Here is a 15,881-nt window from a genome sequence, read left to right as displayed (position 1 = left end):
AAAGAAGACAGACCCTGCCTGAGATGGAGCGATGGCGTAGGTCAGAACGCCGGACAGCTTTTAAGAATATCGAATTGGTGGACCTCGGCGCAAAACCGGGATGCCTGGAGTTCTTTATGAAGGCAGGCCTAGACCGAATACCGGTTGTTGCGCCGTTGATGTTGATGAAGAGAAAAGTTAGAATTATCCACGTTTCCAACTATCCAAGTTCGAATTATCAAGGTTCGATTGTATGTTGTGTAGAGTGGAAACGGATCCTGTCCTCTAGGCTAAGCAGCTCTTTTTCTGTACAGAGATCGCACGTTCCATCAGAAAATTCGCAAATCGTCCGTCCGTTTTCGTTGCCAGATCAATCGTTGCAAAATCCGTCCTGTTCGAGGCTCATTTCATGGCTTCGTAACAAATTGCTTTCCGTATAGGTTTGTTAGCTCTACCCAATCCCCCTACAGGGGAATCTATTGCCACAATTTATCCCGTTTTTACGAGCAGGAGACTTGCTTCCATTCTTCTTCGAATGCAGCTTGTCATTGTGATTTAACTCCCAGCTATTGCCTCGTGGAGGTGGAGACAAGGTTTTGTAGTAGACCTGCTGTTGTTGGATCAGCAGGCGTTTCCCAGGTCTTCTCTTCCATCGTGGGTACCAATCCACGTTCTCGATTTGAGACCTATACTACCCTCTGATCGCCGTGTTATTTCATTCGGATCTAATTTCTTGCTGAAATGTCAATGCCAATGCCATTTTGGAACTAGGTAATAAATGAAATAGCCCCGACTTGAGTAAATTAAATATATAGAAAGTTATATTATCTTTCTATCTAGAATTACAGAGCTTATCCATATGCACTTAAACTGTAAAAACTTGAATATAATCAACAGCTAGTTCCCCCTCTGGATAGTTTGTTTGTTTTATGGAGTTCCAGAACTTCAGCATAGCTTTCGGCTCTAAATTGCTCCACGGCTTATTCGAGATTCGGTCAGAGTAATCATTATGTCCACCCACACCTACACCAATTGTTATATGAAACGGGTTGTCAAAAGGTGCAATTTTCTTCTGCATGTTCAAAAGATTCGCTGTTGGTAAACGAATTCCGTTAGTTCGAATGTTTCCAAACCCTGTACCAGGGTCGATTTCACAGTACTCTTGACCATCAACCGACAAAGTGATTACGTCCGGTGTCCATTTCATTCCATAGACGTGATAATCAGCATTCCACCCTTCTCCGTTGTTGCACAATTTTTCACACATTTTCATGTTGCGGAAAGTTCTGTTTGCTGCAAGAATAACTCCACCAGAAAGGGTGCATTTGCTGATCCCATCAGTGAAACCTACACGCATTTGCCCAGAGCTGTAATCAGACTTGCCATAGGCAAATTCTGATGGATCAAGGAATAATTGGGGGAAAGCCCACTTGATATCTGGAAGCTTAGCTCTGATCTGGATTGAGCCATACAAGAAGTTAAAGTGTCCTTTAGTGGAAATCTGCCCTGATATTATTGGCGGTAAAATATCGAACGAATGGCGTCGCAAGCAATTATCCGTGCCTATTTCTCCAGTGCAGTAAGTGCCGAAATTAAGTCTTCCTCGAAGAATTTCGTCTCCGTATATATCAGTTAGCCGCATTGGTTTTACAAAAAGATTATTATTTTTCACAAAAACAACTTCAGTATTCGGCAGGTAGGTAACGAATTCAAAGTCTGGCTGCCCAGCAAAACGTCGTTGTTCAGTCCATTTAGCATCATCTATTGCGTTTCCAGAAAACTGTTCATCGAAGACCAACCGTTCCGCACATTGCTGCAGGACACCATTGATAATAGTGACGGATGGCCTGCACTGCGTAGTTGTCTCCTTTGGAGTAGTCTGCGTTGGCGTAAGCCAAGGATTGTCATTCCCTGTTTTATTAACATAGCCAGTAACTACATATTTTCCATCGTCCTCACGGTATCCAAGTCCGTTATAAATAACGTACGTCCAATAGTAGAGGACATCACCTATTTTCAGCGCAGTTGTACGATCTCTAAAAGTGAACCGCGCATCCTTTGCTTTTACAATGTCTCTAGCCCAGGTTCCTGCTTCCAGACCATCCATTTCTTCGTTTAGTTTTCCATGAAAAGCAAAGAGAGTCACTCCCTCTTCAGCAGGAATAGAAACTTGAAATCCACGCGGATAGAATACTTCGATTTTCGCGGGGGGCACATCATACTGTGAAATAGCAACACCGACGTGTACTAAACCAGCTACGGTTACTAAAAAACCAGGGGTCAAAAGTTCACAAAACATGTTTTCCCGCGACGTAAGCAAACGACACTAGCAAGTAGGCTCTGCGGGCTGAAACGTACTGATTAAGTGGATTCATTGGTTCTTGAAATATAAGCAATGGTATGGAATGATATGGTAATCACCCCGGAAAAAGCTTTCTGAACTTGGAAATCCCGCACCGTTAAGTCCACACATGATAGCTTGTGAAGAGATTATGAAGAACTGATGCTTCCAGCAACTGGTATTTTCAAAGAAACTGGTTAGCATTACTTGAATAACTTGTGGATCACAGATGCAAGTAGAGAAGCTACGAGTCATGAGAGTACAAGTATGTCAGAAAGGGGAATCCAGCCGGTGCATAGGTCTGTAGAGTTGTAGCTCATGATCATTAGCGCTTTGAGAATAAATTTTCTACGTCGCTAGTAATTATCTCAATTACATGTTTATTTTATTTGAACTTGAATTTTTCTGAGTCAGATAACTAAGTGAACTTACTGGACAGTCTACCGATAAGTTGGGGCTTCCTTTTGCACTTTTGAGATGTTTACCAATTCGGGCTGCAAATTCAATATATGTATGTGTAAGGTAGTAACGAAATTAGACTCTTAAAAAATAGCATATTCCTGCATTGAATCAACAGGTAAAGTTATTCATTTCTACGGCCCGATATTTATATCCAAAATAGAAAAGCTTCTCCAATGGCCATAGTGCGACAGTTCCAGAATGCCAGCATTTCGATATCAATAAATGTCGAGTAAAAGAATTGATTTTAAATAATTAAAATTTGCTTTTTAAGGTTTTGTGTAAAACAAAATCTTATTTAAATCGATTTAATGTCTGTCTCTCTGTCAGACGCATTTTTCTCCAAAACGGCTAAACCGATCCGAAGGAAATTTGGTGGACAGATGGGAACTATGAAATCCCACGCATATAGCGAGTGGCATAAATTTAGGAGGAGTTTAAAAGAGGGCTCCCCATACATGCAAAGGGGGATTCAATATTTTTTTTTACCGTATATAGTCGTGTAGAATATCAAATGAAAGGTCTCGATTTGTACTTTCCGCAACTAACATTAGTTTTGTCGTGGATTGCAAACTGCCTGAGTAAGAAATCACAATGTATGCACTTAAACTCAGACAGGACTCATTTTCGAAAACTACCCAACCTAAAACTCCGAAAAAAAATCAGGGTGGTAGATTTAGATGAAATCTAGTCCTTAAAATATGCCTCATTCTGATATCTGCTCAAATAAACTTACTAACAGTATATTACTAACTTTTAGAAATTTACTGAAAAACCCCCTTAAATTCATCCTAAGACTTCGTAGAGGACAATATTTCGTATATACGTGCTAAATTTCATGGAAATCTGGCTTTTAACCCCAAAGTTATGGCAGTTCAAACTTAGCGCGGGAATTTACTGCTTCCAAAGCCATGCAAATAAGATGCTGACGTCATAATTAACGAAAATAATTGACATTCACCTGAAATATTAAAGTCGCATTTATGAAGAATCTACTTATCTGCAGCCCCTTTTAAGGTTTTGTGTAAAACACTTATGTGAAATCTAATCTTCGAGAGATGTCCCATTCCGGTATCTGCTCAAATAAATTTACTAATAGTATATTATCAACTTTTAGAAGTTGACTAAAAAATTCCCCTTAAGTTCATGTTAGGTGTGCATCGACATAGAAGACAGCTTCGTGCATACACATGCCAGGTTTCACGAAAATCCAACTATTAGTGTCAAAGTCATAGCAGTTCAAACTTATCAGTTTCGTGCGAATTAACAGCATCCTAAGCCATACAAATAAAATGCTGATATCATAATTAACGAGAATAATTGACATTCGAGTGAATCTAATTCTCCCCAGCCTTTTTTAAGGTTTTGTGTGAAACAAACGAATCGAGTCGATGTCTGCCTGTCTGCTTTTTTTTTTTTGAGGGGGTGGAAATCTTCAAAAGACACTGGTCTGGACACACCAACGTGTAGGACTTTTACCTACTAAAACCACCCCCGACTCCCTCCCTGCCCCGCGGAAATACCATAAAGTATTACATCACCGGGCGGAGTCATCTCACTCTAGCTTAATCCCATTTCTTCTATACGCGGCGCACGTGACCGCGCTTTTCTCCTTTCCTCTGCCTTTCGCAGTTTATCTTGGATAGAAGCGATCATGGAGTTGACCGGATCCCAATTCTCTTGATGTGCTAGCATTTTCGGCACCTGATTTTCTGGTACCAGCACCTCTCCTAGAGTCTCCTCTAGGTTCCTCCTTTCTTCCACAAATCTCGGACAGTGGAAGAATACATGCTCTGGGTCCTCTGGGACTCCATCGCAATTTGGACAGTCGGGTGAGGTCTCCAATTTAAATCTGTGAAGGTATTGGAGATATCCTCCATGTCCCGTGAGAAACTGGGTGAGATTATAATTAATCTCTTCGTGTCGTCTCTCCAACCACTCCTTGATGGCAGGAATGAGCCTGTGAGTCCACCGACCCTCTCCCGAGCGTTCCCACCGCTCTTGCCATCTAGTTATGGATCTCTCCCTCTCAGGGTTCTTCGTCTGCAATAAGGGAGAGATTGACTTCGCATGGTATATATTCGCCATCTCGTCAGCTAAGATGTCAATCGGCATCATTCCAGAGATGACGAATGCTGCGTCATCTGAGACAGTCCTGAAAGCAAAGCATACTCTCAGAGCTGTCCTCCTGTAGACTGCATTCAGTTTGGTAGTGTTAACTGACATCCGCAACACGTCGCTCCAAACTGGTGTCGCATAGACCATGATTGAGATCACCACCCTGGCTATAAGCAACCTAGAGGTATGCCGTGGCCCTCCCACGTACGGCGTCATCGTGGCCAGGGCCATACTAGCAGTGGATGATTTATCACAAACATACTGTACGTGTTGCTTATAGCTGAGCTTCCTGTCTATCACCACCCCCAAGTGATGGTCGGCTTGGAAGTGATGATATGATTCCCGATTCTAACACAGGCGTAATTTCTCTTCCGGCGCTTCGTGATTAGGACCGCTTCTGTTTTTTCCACCGCTAGCGTCAGACCAGAGCTTTGCAACCAGAGTCCGTCTGTCTGTCCGTCCGTCTGTCTGTCTGTCTGTATGTCTGTCTATCTGTCTGTCTGCCACAGCCGATTTATTCGGAAATGGCTGGAACGATTGTCACGAAAATTGGTAAGAGTATGTGATCTGTTGTTCCCTGTACATGCAGCAACTGGCGCCATTTTTTGTTAAGTTTAACGGGGGCTCCCCATACATGTGAAAGGTGGCTACAAAATGTTTTTTCACAGAATGTGGCCATATGGGGTGTCAAACGAAAGGGCTCAATTAGTGCTTTCCGGTTCCATATTTGATATTAGGTCAAACATAGGGGAATGAGGGCTCAAAAGGTGACCCCCAAAAAGTGTAACAGATCTTGTTCTCAGAACCTATCCAACCGAAAAATCTGAAAAAAATCCCACTGGTGCATCTAGGCCTCAAAATATACCCGGTTTCGATACCTTCACGAATAAAGTTAACAATAGTATATTTTCACATTTTAGAAATTTACCCGGCAACCTCCCTTATGGTGTAATGAAGAATATGATGCACAAGTTGGTCAAGTTTGAACAACTATTATTAATAAAGTTATAGGGGGTAAACCTTTGCCATTTTTCGGGAATTTCATGCATTCTAAAACTGCATGACGTCATCATCACATATCAATTCGTCAATACCACAACGAAGGGAGTTCGTATGATGGGGGTCTCAAAGAATTTTTTTTGTTTCAGTTTTTTAGTCATTTGTATATGAATATCAATTACTCCAAACAGACGTGTGTGTATGTAGGTGTATGCTTTTGTACACGAAGTAAATCGGAAATATGGATACGATCAATTTATAATATATACGTGCATATATATGTACAGTATTCGGAAATAGGCAGTTTGTTTGTTTAGGGTCAGGATAATATCTATGGATGTAATATGTACGTATATCTTGTAGTTAGGAAGAGAATGAATGAATGAATGATGAAGGAATATGTTGGATTTGAAGCTATATAGGAACAGAAAAATGTGCGTTGAAATTTCTTACATAAGATGAACACAAAACCTTTATGCGCGAAGCGCGAGCTTCCGGTATTCCGACTTGTTTATATTTGATGTAGGTTACATTCTTGGCATTTGCTAATAATATTAAACTCAGAGTGTGAAGCGTATGAGGTTGATTATTATCAATGCATTTGCTTCCGTAAAATGATTTATTTAAATCCCTTTCTCAAAAATAGAGGGCAATGGGATTTTTAGCTATGTGACACAGAGTTGTCGTGCACTCGTAGCTCCTCACATCTTTTTCTTTTTCTTCAGCCTTTGTCCCGTTCACAAGGGCGGTTGGCTCGCCGTGATCGGTTTCGTCATTTTATTTTATCAAATGCCTGATTAGGATGTAATCGCGAGGCCTTCAAATCCCCATCCAGCGTATCAAGTCACCATTGTTTCGGCCGGCTTTTTCGTTGCTTACCATTGACTTCGACTGATATTGATATTGATAAGTGCATTCTCGTTAGCGTGAATTACGTGACCACACCATCGAAAACGCATCTCTTGCAGTTTTTCCACGATCGGTGCAAACCGTATATTCTCATTTGAGACATGATCAAAACGTGTCACGCCACCAGTGCAATGCAACATCTTCGTCCCCATTACCGCAAGACACCGTTCATTGCCTTTTATAGTCGGCCAACACTCAGAACTGTAGAGAGCCGTAGACGGACGACATTGAAGTAAATTTTCGATTTGGGACGTGCGCTGATACGTCGATCACAAAGAACACCAGTTGTGGAATGCCACTTCATCCAGGTTGCGTTAATGCGTAAAGCAATTTCATTACGCAGTTCTCCATTCGCTGATAGAATTGACTCGAGATATATGCATCACTGGGTTCTGGCAATGGCAGAAGCCCAGAACTGATTTACTTATCTCGGGTCAATGCTATCAGCCAATTGAGAACTACGTTATGTTCCTCATTTAGGGAAACACAAAACCCTTTTGTGTCCGGATAGCTCAGTGGTTAGAGCACTAGGCTGTCATACGGAAGGTCGCGGTTCAAATCTCACTGGTGGCAGTGCAATTTGCATCGTGATTTGACGTCGGATACCAGTCGACTCAGCTGTGAATGAGTACCTGAGTCAAATCAGGGTAATAATCTCGGGCGAGCGCAATGCTGACCACATTGCCTCCTACAGTGTTCTGTAGTGTACCGTTACGGTCTTGAATGAAGTGCTCTAACACACTTCAAGGCCCTGATTCAATATGGATTGTTGCGCCAACGGTTATTATTATTATATAAAACCCTTTTATGCGCGTGAAGCTTCCGGTTTCCCGACCTGTTTATATTCGCTAGTGTTGTTTATTGGTCTTGCAAATACCGGTGTTTCGGGAATAACTTGTTCCCTCCATCATATCCGCTATTCGCAGTTAAGCGCATTGAATGTATACGCTCTACCTTTATTGGGTTATCAATTCGGAATATTAACGTGGACGAAGACCGATCTGGAAAGCGTCATCATCCAAATTCTGCCGTGGAACGGATGAACCTGCCTGACGTGGCAGTACAACTCATCGCCAAGTCGACTCGCTGCGTGCTTATTTTTACAGGAAAGAGCAGGCGAGTCCTTTGCATGCGGCTGTCTGCAAGGCAGACTGTGGACTGAGTCCACTTAACTTGAAGGGTCGATCTTTCAATCCTCTAAGTGGGGTGAACTCGGATCAAGAACGGATCGATGAATGGAAGTCGGAAGCAATGCACGGTAAATACAAACCTTTGGCAGCCATTTGTCGAACATATGGTTGTGTACTGAAGAGCTCTTTGCCGAGACGGAGCGGTTCATGTGTGCCATTCAGGACCACGCCGGTCGCCACCCGAACCACAGTAGATCTATTATAGGCAGTACCGACACTAAAATTACCCGACTTGCGAATGTGCTGCAGAAGCTTATCTGTACGCATCAGAGACGCTAAACAAGGAAAAAGCATAATCTTTGTCAAATCGTATTGGTAAGAGAGAGATCGGCTTATGCTATTCTGGTACTACGGCGTGCTCACCCATATAGCAAAAAGTTGTTTCAGTATTCACTTACACATAAGCAAAGACTTGCCGATCTCACCAATACATTGGCAAGTCCGGGTGCTATGTCAAACACGGCTGATCGGATTTTCGTTACTCGTTCGTTGCTCAAGGGCAAAACAATTTGAAATAGTGCGTACTCGCACTGATTTATCCCTTGAGGACCAAGGGGAGTGTGGTAGCTGTCTAGTATCTAACTGTGACCCGAACTTATAAAAAGCTCATCATGAAAGAATGGGTGGAGAACGACCAGTGCAGAATGTGTGGTTCGGCGTTAGAGACGTTGGACCATCTCATTTCTGGCTGCACGGTTATGCCACCGGTGCAATACATTACCAGGCATAATACTATATGTAAGGTTATTCATCATAATCTTGCATATAAGCATGCGCTGATCACGGGAACATGTTCGATTTACCGATATGAGCCGCAAGCAAGCCACCACCACCAGCGCCCCTCTAGTTTTCAAGTAGGTAGGATAGTCCGAGCCTAAATCGTTGTCATTTAGTGCTAGCATTAGGCAAAAAATAGATTGTGACAAATAATAATCATCGTTGGCGCAACAATTCATATTGGATCAGGGCATTCAAGTGTGTCAAAGCACTTCATTCAAAACCGCAATGTGGTCAGCATTATGTTCGCCCGAGATTATTACCCTGATTTGATTCAGGTACTCATTCACAGCTTAGTTACTCCGGTTAAATTAGTTGCGATAGAATGTAAGCTGATCGCATACCCGGATATAAATCCTTTACGAATGAAACTCGCAGCTTTCACTAATGGAACATTTGAAATACAACACACAACAACAATTTGGGTTAGAATACTACTACTACTAATAATAATAATTGGAATACGGAACACACACACACAGATCGGGGACAAGAAGATGTTGTGCTCTCGCATCCACACCATTTACAACAAAGGTTTCGTATTACAATCCTGGCAAGTAGGTCTATATACTATCCAACGAATCAAACATAAACTGTAAGTCTGAGGAGCTAAAAATGGAACGCAAACTCTACAAATAATCATCCAGGGTCGTGAACTACCTCATACTACACTGTGAATCACAGCCATCGAACTATGGAAGGCCACGACATCACAGCGAGCGCCATTTACCCTATTTCGGTTTCATCATGCGATCTGTAATTAATGAACTATCATGATTGCAACCACTACTGGAAAGCGTCGCAGCAAACCTTATACCACCCAATGGAAGAAGTTCACACTTTCCGAACCACCCATCAAACTCCAATATACAAACGGACATCATTTCGCGCCTGGGTATTCTGCATTGGCACTAATCCTAATCACCATCGGCTATATCATATGGCGATTAACAAGTAAGCCAATATATCTAATGCAGTCATCCCGCAGCCACAACAAGGAGGACACCGTCCTGATAACGATCTAACAGCCTGCATATCATGTTGAAGGGGAGGATATTTTTTTTTTCTTGTTCGTACACGGATGTGGAGAAACTTAGAAAGACACGTCCGCCCCAGCTCCGCCGCACAAACGTCGGAGCTACAGCGGGTGCGTGTGAGATTCGCAACCACCAAAGACCGCCCCCGGTCTCTCCAGCCCCAACCAAGCCCGCGGGTCCACTATTTAGGTAGGTTCGCCCTTAGGCGCTCCTCCTTCTCCTACTTGCGGCTTTTCTTTTTCATTGCTCCTCCTGCAAATCCTCCTGTATTTGCATGACTGCGGAGAAAACCGTAAGCCAGTTCTCCTCGGATCTCAGCATCTCCGCAATTAAGTTCTCCGGGATCACGCTCCTACCCAACACTTGGTTTAGTTTCCTCCTCCCAATTCCAAATCTTGGGTAGTGAAAAATCACATGCTCTGGATCCTCCAGTATGCCACCGTATCTAGGACAATTCGGAGAATCATCCAATCCAAAGCGATCTAGATACTGTCTGTAGCAACCACCGTGTCCTGTGAGGAACTGGGTAATGTAGTTATTGGGTGCCCCATGTTTCCGCTCAAGCCGCACCATAATGTTGAGAATCAGCCTGTGCATCCACCGACCCTTCGTAGACTCGTCCCATCTGCGTTACAGGAGATCATGCGACTATGAGCTTGCCACATTTTTACACTCTGTGTGGCCCTCCATACGTCTTGCATGGTACAGCACTCTCATTTCTTTAACCAGAATGTCGACAGGGATCATGCCTGCCACCACCAATACTTCATCTGATGTGGTTCTAAAAGCGCTGCAAACCCCGCTCAAAGCCATCAACCATGAGCTTGCCACATTTTTACACTCTGTGTGGCCCTCCATACGTCTTGCATGGTACAGCACTCTCATTTCTTTAACCAGAATGTCGACAGGGATCATGCCTGCCACCACCAATACTTCATCTGATGTGGTTCTAAAAGCGCTGCAAACCCCGCTCAAAGCCATCAACCAGTAAACCGAGTCCACCTGCTTCCGTCTCTGATAGTTTGCAAGCGCCTCTGCCCAAACAGGTGACGAGTAGAGCAGGATGGAACGCATCACTCCGGCTAGCACCAGCTTGCGGCAGTGTTTCAGCCCACCAATATTCGGCAAAATTTTTGCAAGTGTCGTGGTTCCACTGACTGCCTTTTGCCATGCCAATTCTAGATGTTCCCTAAAGCTCAATTTGGTCTCAATTATCACCCACAGCTATTTGATAGCCGACTGTGATACGATCGTATATTCATCGACCTCCACTTTCACAGTGCTATTTTTCCTGCGGTTCGTTATTAACATCGGTTCCATTTTGGCGTCCACCTAAGTCAACCCGCCCTTTTCTAGCCGGGACTCTACCGCTCTCATTGTTTCTGTCGCGTAGACCTCCACATCTCCTGGGAGTTTTACTGTAACAACCACACTTAGGCCATCAGCAAAGCCGAAAATCGTAATCTCCTCTGGGACGGAAAGAGTAAGCACCCCAGCAGGGCGGGGGATATGTAATTATATTAGGTTGTTGTTCATGAAATGGCTGATTTGGCAATCAAGTGAAGTTAGTTGCGATTTTGCTGTATCAAACCAGCACTGGTTGGAGTTGTTGGTGTCGGATAATGAAGTATAACTACTCCTACATTTAATCAAGGAGTCATTTTAGTTTTGACCCACGCTGTGATAACAGTGAATCAAAAGGAAAAAGGATGGAAAAGAGCCAAGAACGTATACTTTTTCTGTATGAGTTCAAACTCGGTCATAAAGCTGTGGAGGCGACCAGGAACATTACCAGTGTATTTGGAGCTGATACGGTAAGCAAACGAACCACACGGTGGTGGTTCGAAAAATTCCGGTTAGGCCACGTAAGCCTTCAAAGTGAGCTACGTGGACATCCAGGACCATCGATTGACAACGACGAACTGCGATTGCTAGTCGAATCCGACACACGTCAGTTTGCGAGAGAGACATTGGACAGAAACTCGGCGTACCCTATTCGTCAATTTTCCGGTACTTGCAACAACTTGGAAAGGTGAAAAAGCTGTACAAATGGGTTTCGCATGCCCTTACGGATCAAAACATGACACTTCGAATGAAAATTTGCAGTTCTTTACTCTCCCGCAACAGACGCGATCCCGTTTTGCACAGAATGGTAACGTATGATGAAAAGTGGATATTATACGACAATCGTCGCCGATCAGCACAATGGCTAGATGCTGATGAGCCACCGAAGCATATGCCGAAACCGAGCTTCCATCCGAAGAAGGTAATGGTGACTGTTTGGTGGTCTGCAGTTGGAGTTATCCACTATTCTGTTGGCACCTGAAGAAACGATAAATGTACACAAATACTGTGCTCAACTCCAGGAATTGTACCAAAAATTGAGTATTCAACGGCCGAGATTAGCCAACAGAGATGGTGTGATACTAATTCACGGCAATGCGCGACCTCATGCATCCAGAACAACGGTTCAAAAGTTAAACGAATGCCATTATGAGACTTTGCCTCAACCACCATATTTATCAGACCTTTCGCCAACCGCCTAACACTTTCTTAAACATTTGGATAATTTTTTGGCGGAAAAACAATTTAGGAATGAAGAGGCCATCAAAATTTCCTTCGACGAATTTATCAACACTTTTTACTGCTTGCAGCGTAACTAATGTTTCAAACAAGCCTATAACCGCTAGGAATTTTAATATATTCCAAGTAGTTTAACTTGGCATCTGATATTAAGTATTCTTCCAGGCGTCCCAGAGTGCGTATGAAAGTTTCATCACTGCCCGCACAGAACCTCCAAGCGGTGCCCGTGGATAGCCTGAGCTTACCCAGGTGATAATTTAGTTGGCAGTAAGTATTCCCACTATAATCCGAAAGTTCTTCTTAGTGATATTGAAGTAGTCTTTCGCGCTTGGGCCGGTATCACTCTATAAGTGACCTGAACTGTATAGTTTCCTCAGTCATTTCTCTTCATTCTGTAATGTCATAGCTATGAACCCATTTCTGATTTGTGTAGAGGCGTCCTTGCTCCCTTCTTGGCCAGTTCGTCCCCTGCCTCATTAACTTTCAACCCAACATATCTTGGAATCCAGAGTATCTAAACATTGTGCGAGTCGTCTCTTAAGACATTCCCATACCAATTTGGAGTTCACCTAGTGAGACCTAAGCGCCTTGATCGCCGCTTGGCTGTCGGCCACAATAGCAACGTTCTGCCCTCTATAGTTCCTTTTGATGTTGAAGGAGGCACATCTCTCAATGACCTATATGTATTTCCGCCTGAAATACACTAGTGTGCTTATTTCTTGGTGCAAAGTACACTTTCCTTGGATCAATGACCCAGGTGCTCGCTCCCTCCGGTGTGATGGATCCGTCAGTGCACCAGACGATCAGTTGTTAGTTTAAGCCGTCTGTCATAGCAAGTTCGTCCAGTTTGCCTTGTTACTCCAACGTGTTTCAAACTTCTTATCATATTTTCCTTATTCAGAGTATCGCCTAGATATAATATCTTCTCTTCTCTCGATTTAGGCAGCTTCCCGCCTCATTGATACTCCCGGCCATCCTGAAGATCGCCCTGCTTGCCTGCTAGGCAAGGTATCCAGAGTAGAGTGTGACAAGTGTATGTTTTCCTCGTTTTACTTCCATGCCATGTAACCTAATGGCTCTCAGGTGATCCAGCTTATGCTTTCTAGTGAGTGGTACTATGGTGGTTATGACTTCCTGCACCTCCTCATTGCTCCTACAGATTAAAACAACGTCGTCAGCCCTAGAAGTTCATCAACTATAATCGTGTTTCTTGAACGCCTGCCCGGTAAACGTTTCGACAAGATTGACGTGATGTGGGGGATTACGTATTAGGATGTTGTTTCTCATATAGTTGCCTATGACCTTCTCCACCGTTTTGAGTACGATTTTAGGCAAATTGGTCTGAAAGATTTAGGGTGAAAAGGATACCTTTTACTCACTTTCGGAACAAAGACTACTTTGCCTGACTGAATGCGCTTCTTATATCTCCCAAGGCTATGCTGTCCCCATCACCCTTAAAAAACACTTTAAGATGATTTCGAGCTATCTCTGGAGTAGTGCTGGGAAGACACCCGCTACTCCGGATGGCTTCAATGTTTCAAAGATTCCCACTGTCCGCCTTTCCCTAGTTTCCGAACATACCGCTTCCCGGTCAGGCAGAATGCTGTTGCTTTCCGCCGTGGAGGAGAACCCCGGAAAATGAGTTTTCAAAAGCAGATGTACTCTATCCTCCTCACTCTCGGTAAATGTCCCATCTTCCTTCTTCAGACAGACAGAAGATACTGCCCTGTCTTCGACTATAGTTTTGTATATCTTGATTCTTTCTGTGGTTTGTTTGATCACTTCACAAAATTCCTAAAGCTGTTCCGTCGTGCTTCCATGATCGCGTCGCTATACGCATACGCACTTTTGTATCTCGGCGGGAGTATTGTAGATACTTATAGCAAGTTCTATTGAAGTTTCCCATAAACACATAATTACATTTTTTGCATTAGTAATTTGAATAATGTTTTGTTTGAATTGAATAAATCAATTGAATGTCCATCTGGTCTGTTTGTCACACCCGATTTCGGAAACTGCTGAACCTATTTTCTCGAAATTTGGTGAGAACGTGCGGCCTGTGAATCTCTTTACACTTAACAAGTGCACCATTTAATGTTTAGTTTAAAGGTATCTCCAAACCCACGGGAAAGGGCAGTGTAAAATGTTTTTTTCACAGAATATAATCGTGTGGGGCAAGAAAGAATCAATTATTAGTACAATTTGTAGTGACTGCGGCTGCGCGACGGGAGCGGAATCTCATTCGGCTCTTTCTTAATTAATTTGTTTAAACAATGCATTTAATAATGTGCAATTGCCCTTATGTTCGCCGCATATTGCACATTATTGAATGCATTCGGGCGAATTGATCTTGACAAGAGGCAAATGATTTGCCGCATCCGCAGGCGCATGCGCATGTTGCCGCACCATTGCCTAGAGAGAGTTGAAGGCTATGTAGCGGGAAATGAAGCGGGGCAGAGGAACATAGACGAGACGAAGCGGTGAAGAGTGAAAAAACGGAATGGAGAAAAAGTGAAGTGCTTGGTTTTTTGGGTTTTTTTTTGCTGAGGAGTGGAGGAGGTGACAGTTGGAAAAAAAAGTAAAAGTCGTTTTGTTTGAAAAAGGAAGAGGAAAAAGATTTTCACGAGGGAACAAGAAAAACGGAAGGCCGAGGGCCAGGAGGAGGCGGTGCAGAGTGAAAAAACGAAATTCTCAATATTAACGGAGATATAAGCGTTTAAAGTTTTTCCCCAGATTCCTCCAAAAATCTGAAATTTTCCTGGCACCTAGACCCCACAACCTATATACCATTTTGAAGCTCAGACCCTCTACCAGCAGTAGTGATCACAAATTAAGCTCCTTTTTGCAAAATTCTCAATATTAACGGAGATATAAGCGTTTAAAGTTTTTCCCAGATTCCTCCAAAAATCAGAAATTTTCCTGGCACCTAGACCGCACAACCTATATACCATTTTGAAGCTCAGACCCTCTACCAGAAGTAGTGATCAGTAGCTCCTTTTTGCGAAATTCTCAATATTAACGGAGATATAAGCGTTTAAAGTTTTTCCCCAGATTCCTCCAAAAATCTGAAATTTTCCTGGCACCTAGACCCCACAACCTATACACTATTTTGAAGCTCAGACCCTCTACCAATAGTAGTGATCACAAATTAAGCTCCTTTTTGCGAAATTCTCAATATTAACGGAGATATAAGCGTTTAAAGTTTTCCCCAGATTCCTCCAAAAATCTGAAATTTTCCTGGCACCTAGACCCCACAACCTATATACCATTTTGAAGCTCAGACCCTCTACCAGTAGTATTGATCACAAATTAAGCTCCTTTTTGCGAAATTCTCAATATTAACGGAGATATAAGCGTTTAAAGTTTTCCCCAGATTCCTCCAAAAATCTGAAATTTTCCTGGCACCTAGAACCCACAACCTATATACCATTTTGAAGCTCAGACCCTCTACCAGTAGTAGTGATCACACATTAAGCTCCTTTTTGCAAA

General features: G+C 43.0%; 1 protein-coding gene across 1 annotated transcript; it reads right to left on the bottom strand.

The window, feature by feature from the left end:
• Positions 1–773: 773 nt before the first annotated feature.
• Positions 774–2,465, bottom strand: LOC119649939 (gram-negative bacteria-binding protein 3-like). The gene has a single exon (XM_038052358.1). The coding sequence runs from the start codon at positions 2,276–2,278 to the stop codon at positions 845–847; it is 1,434 nt and encodes a 477-aa protein (XP_037908286.1). The 5' UTR covers positions 2,279–2,465; the 3' UTR covers positions 774–844.
• Positions 2,466–15,881: the final 13,416 nt, after the last annotated feature.

This window comes from Hermetia illucens, chromosome 2 (assembly GCF_905115235.1).
Source record: "Hermetia illucens chromosome 2, iHerIll2.2.curated.20191125, whole genome shotgun sequence".
In the NCBI taxonomy this organism is placed as follows: Eukaryota; Metazoa; Arthropoda; class Insecta; order Diptera; family Stratiomyidae; genus Hermetia; species Hermetia illucens.
Note: the sequence above shows the minus strand (reverse complement) of the source record. Positions and strands in the feature narration are given on the sequence as shown.

Coding starts and splice junctions, on each gene's coding strand:
- LOC119649939 (XM_038052358.1), bottom strand. CDS start 2,278: ATGTTTTGTGAACTTTTGACCCCTGGTTTTTTAGTAACCGTAGCTGGT.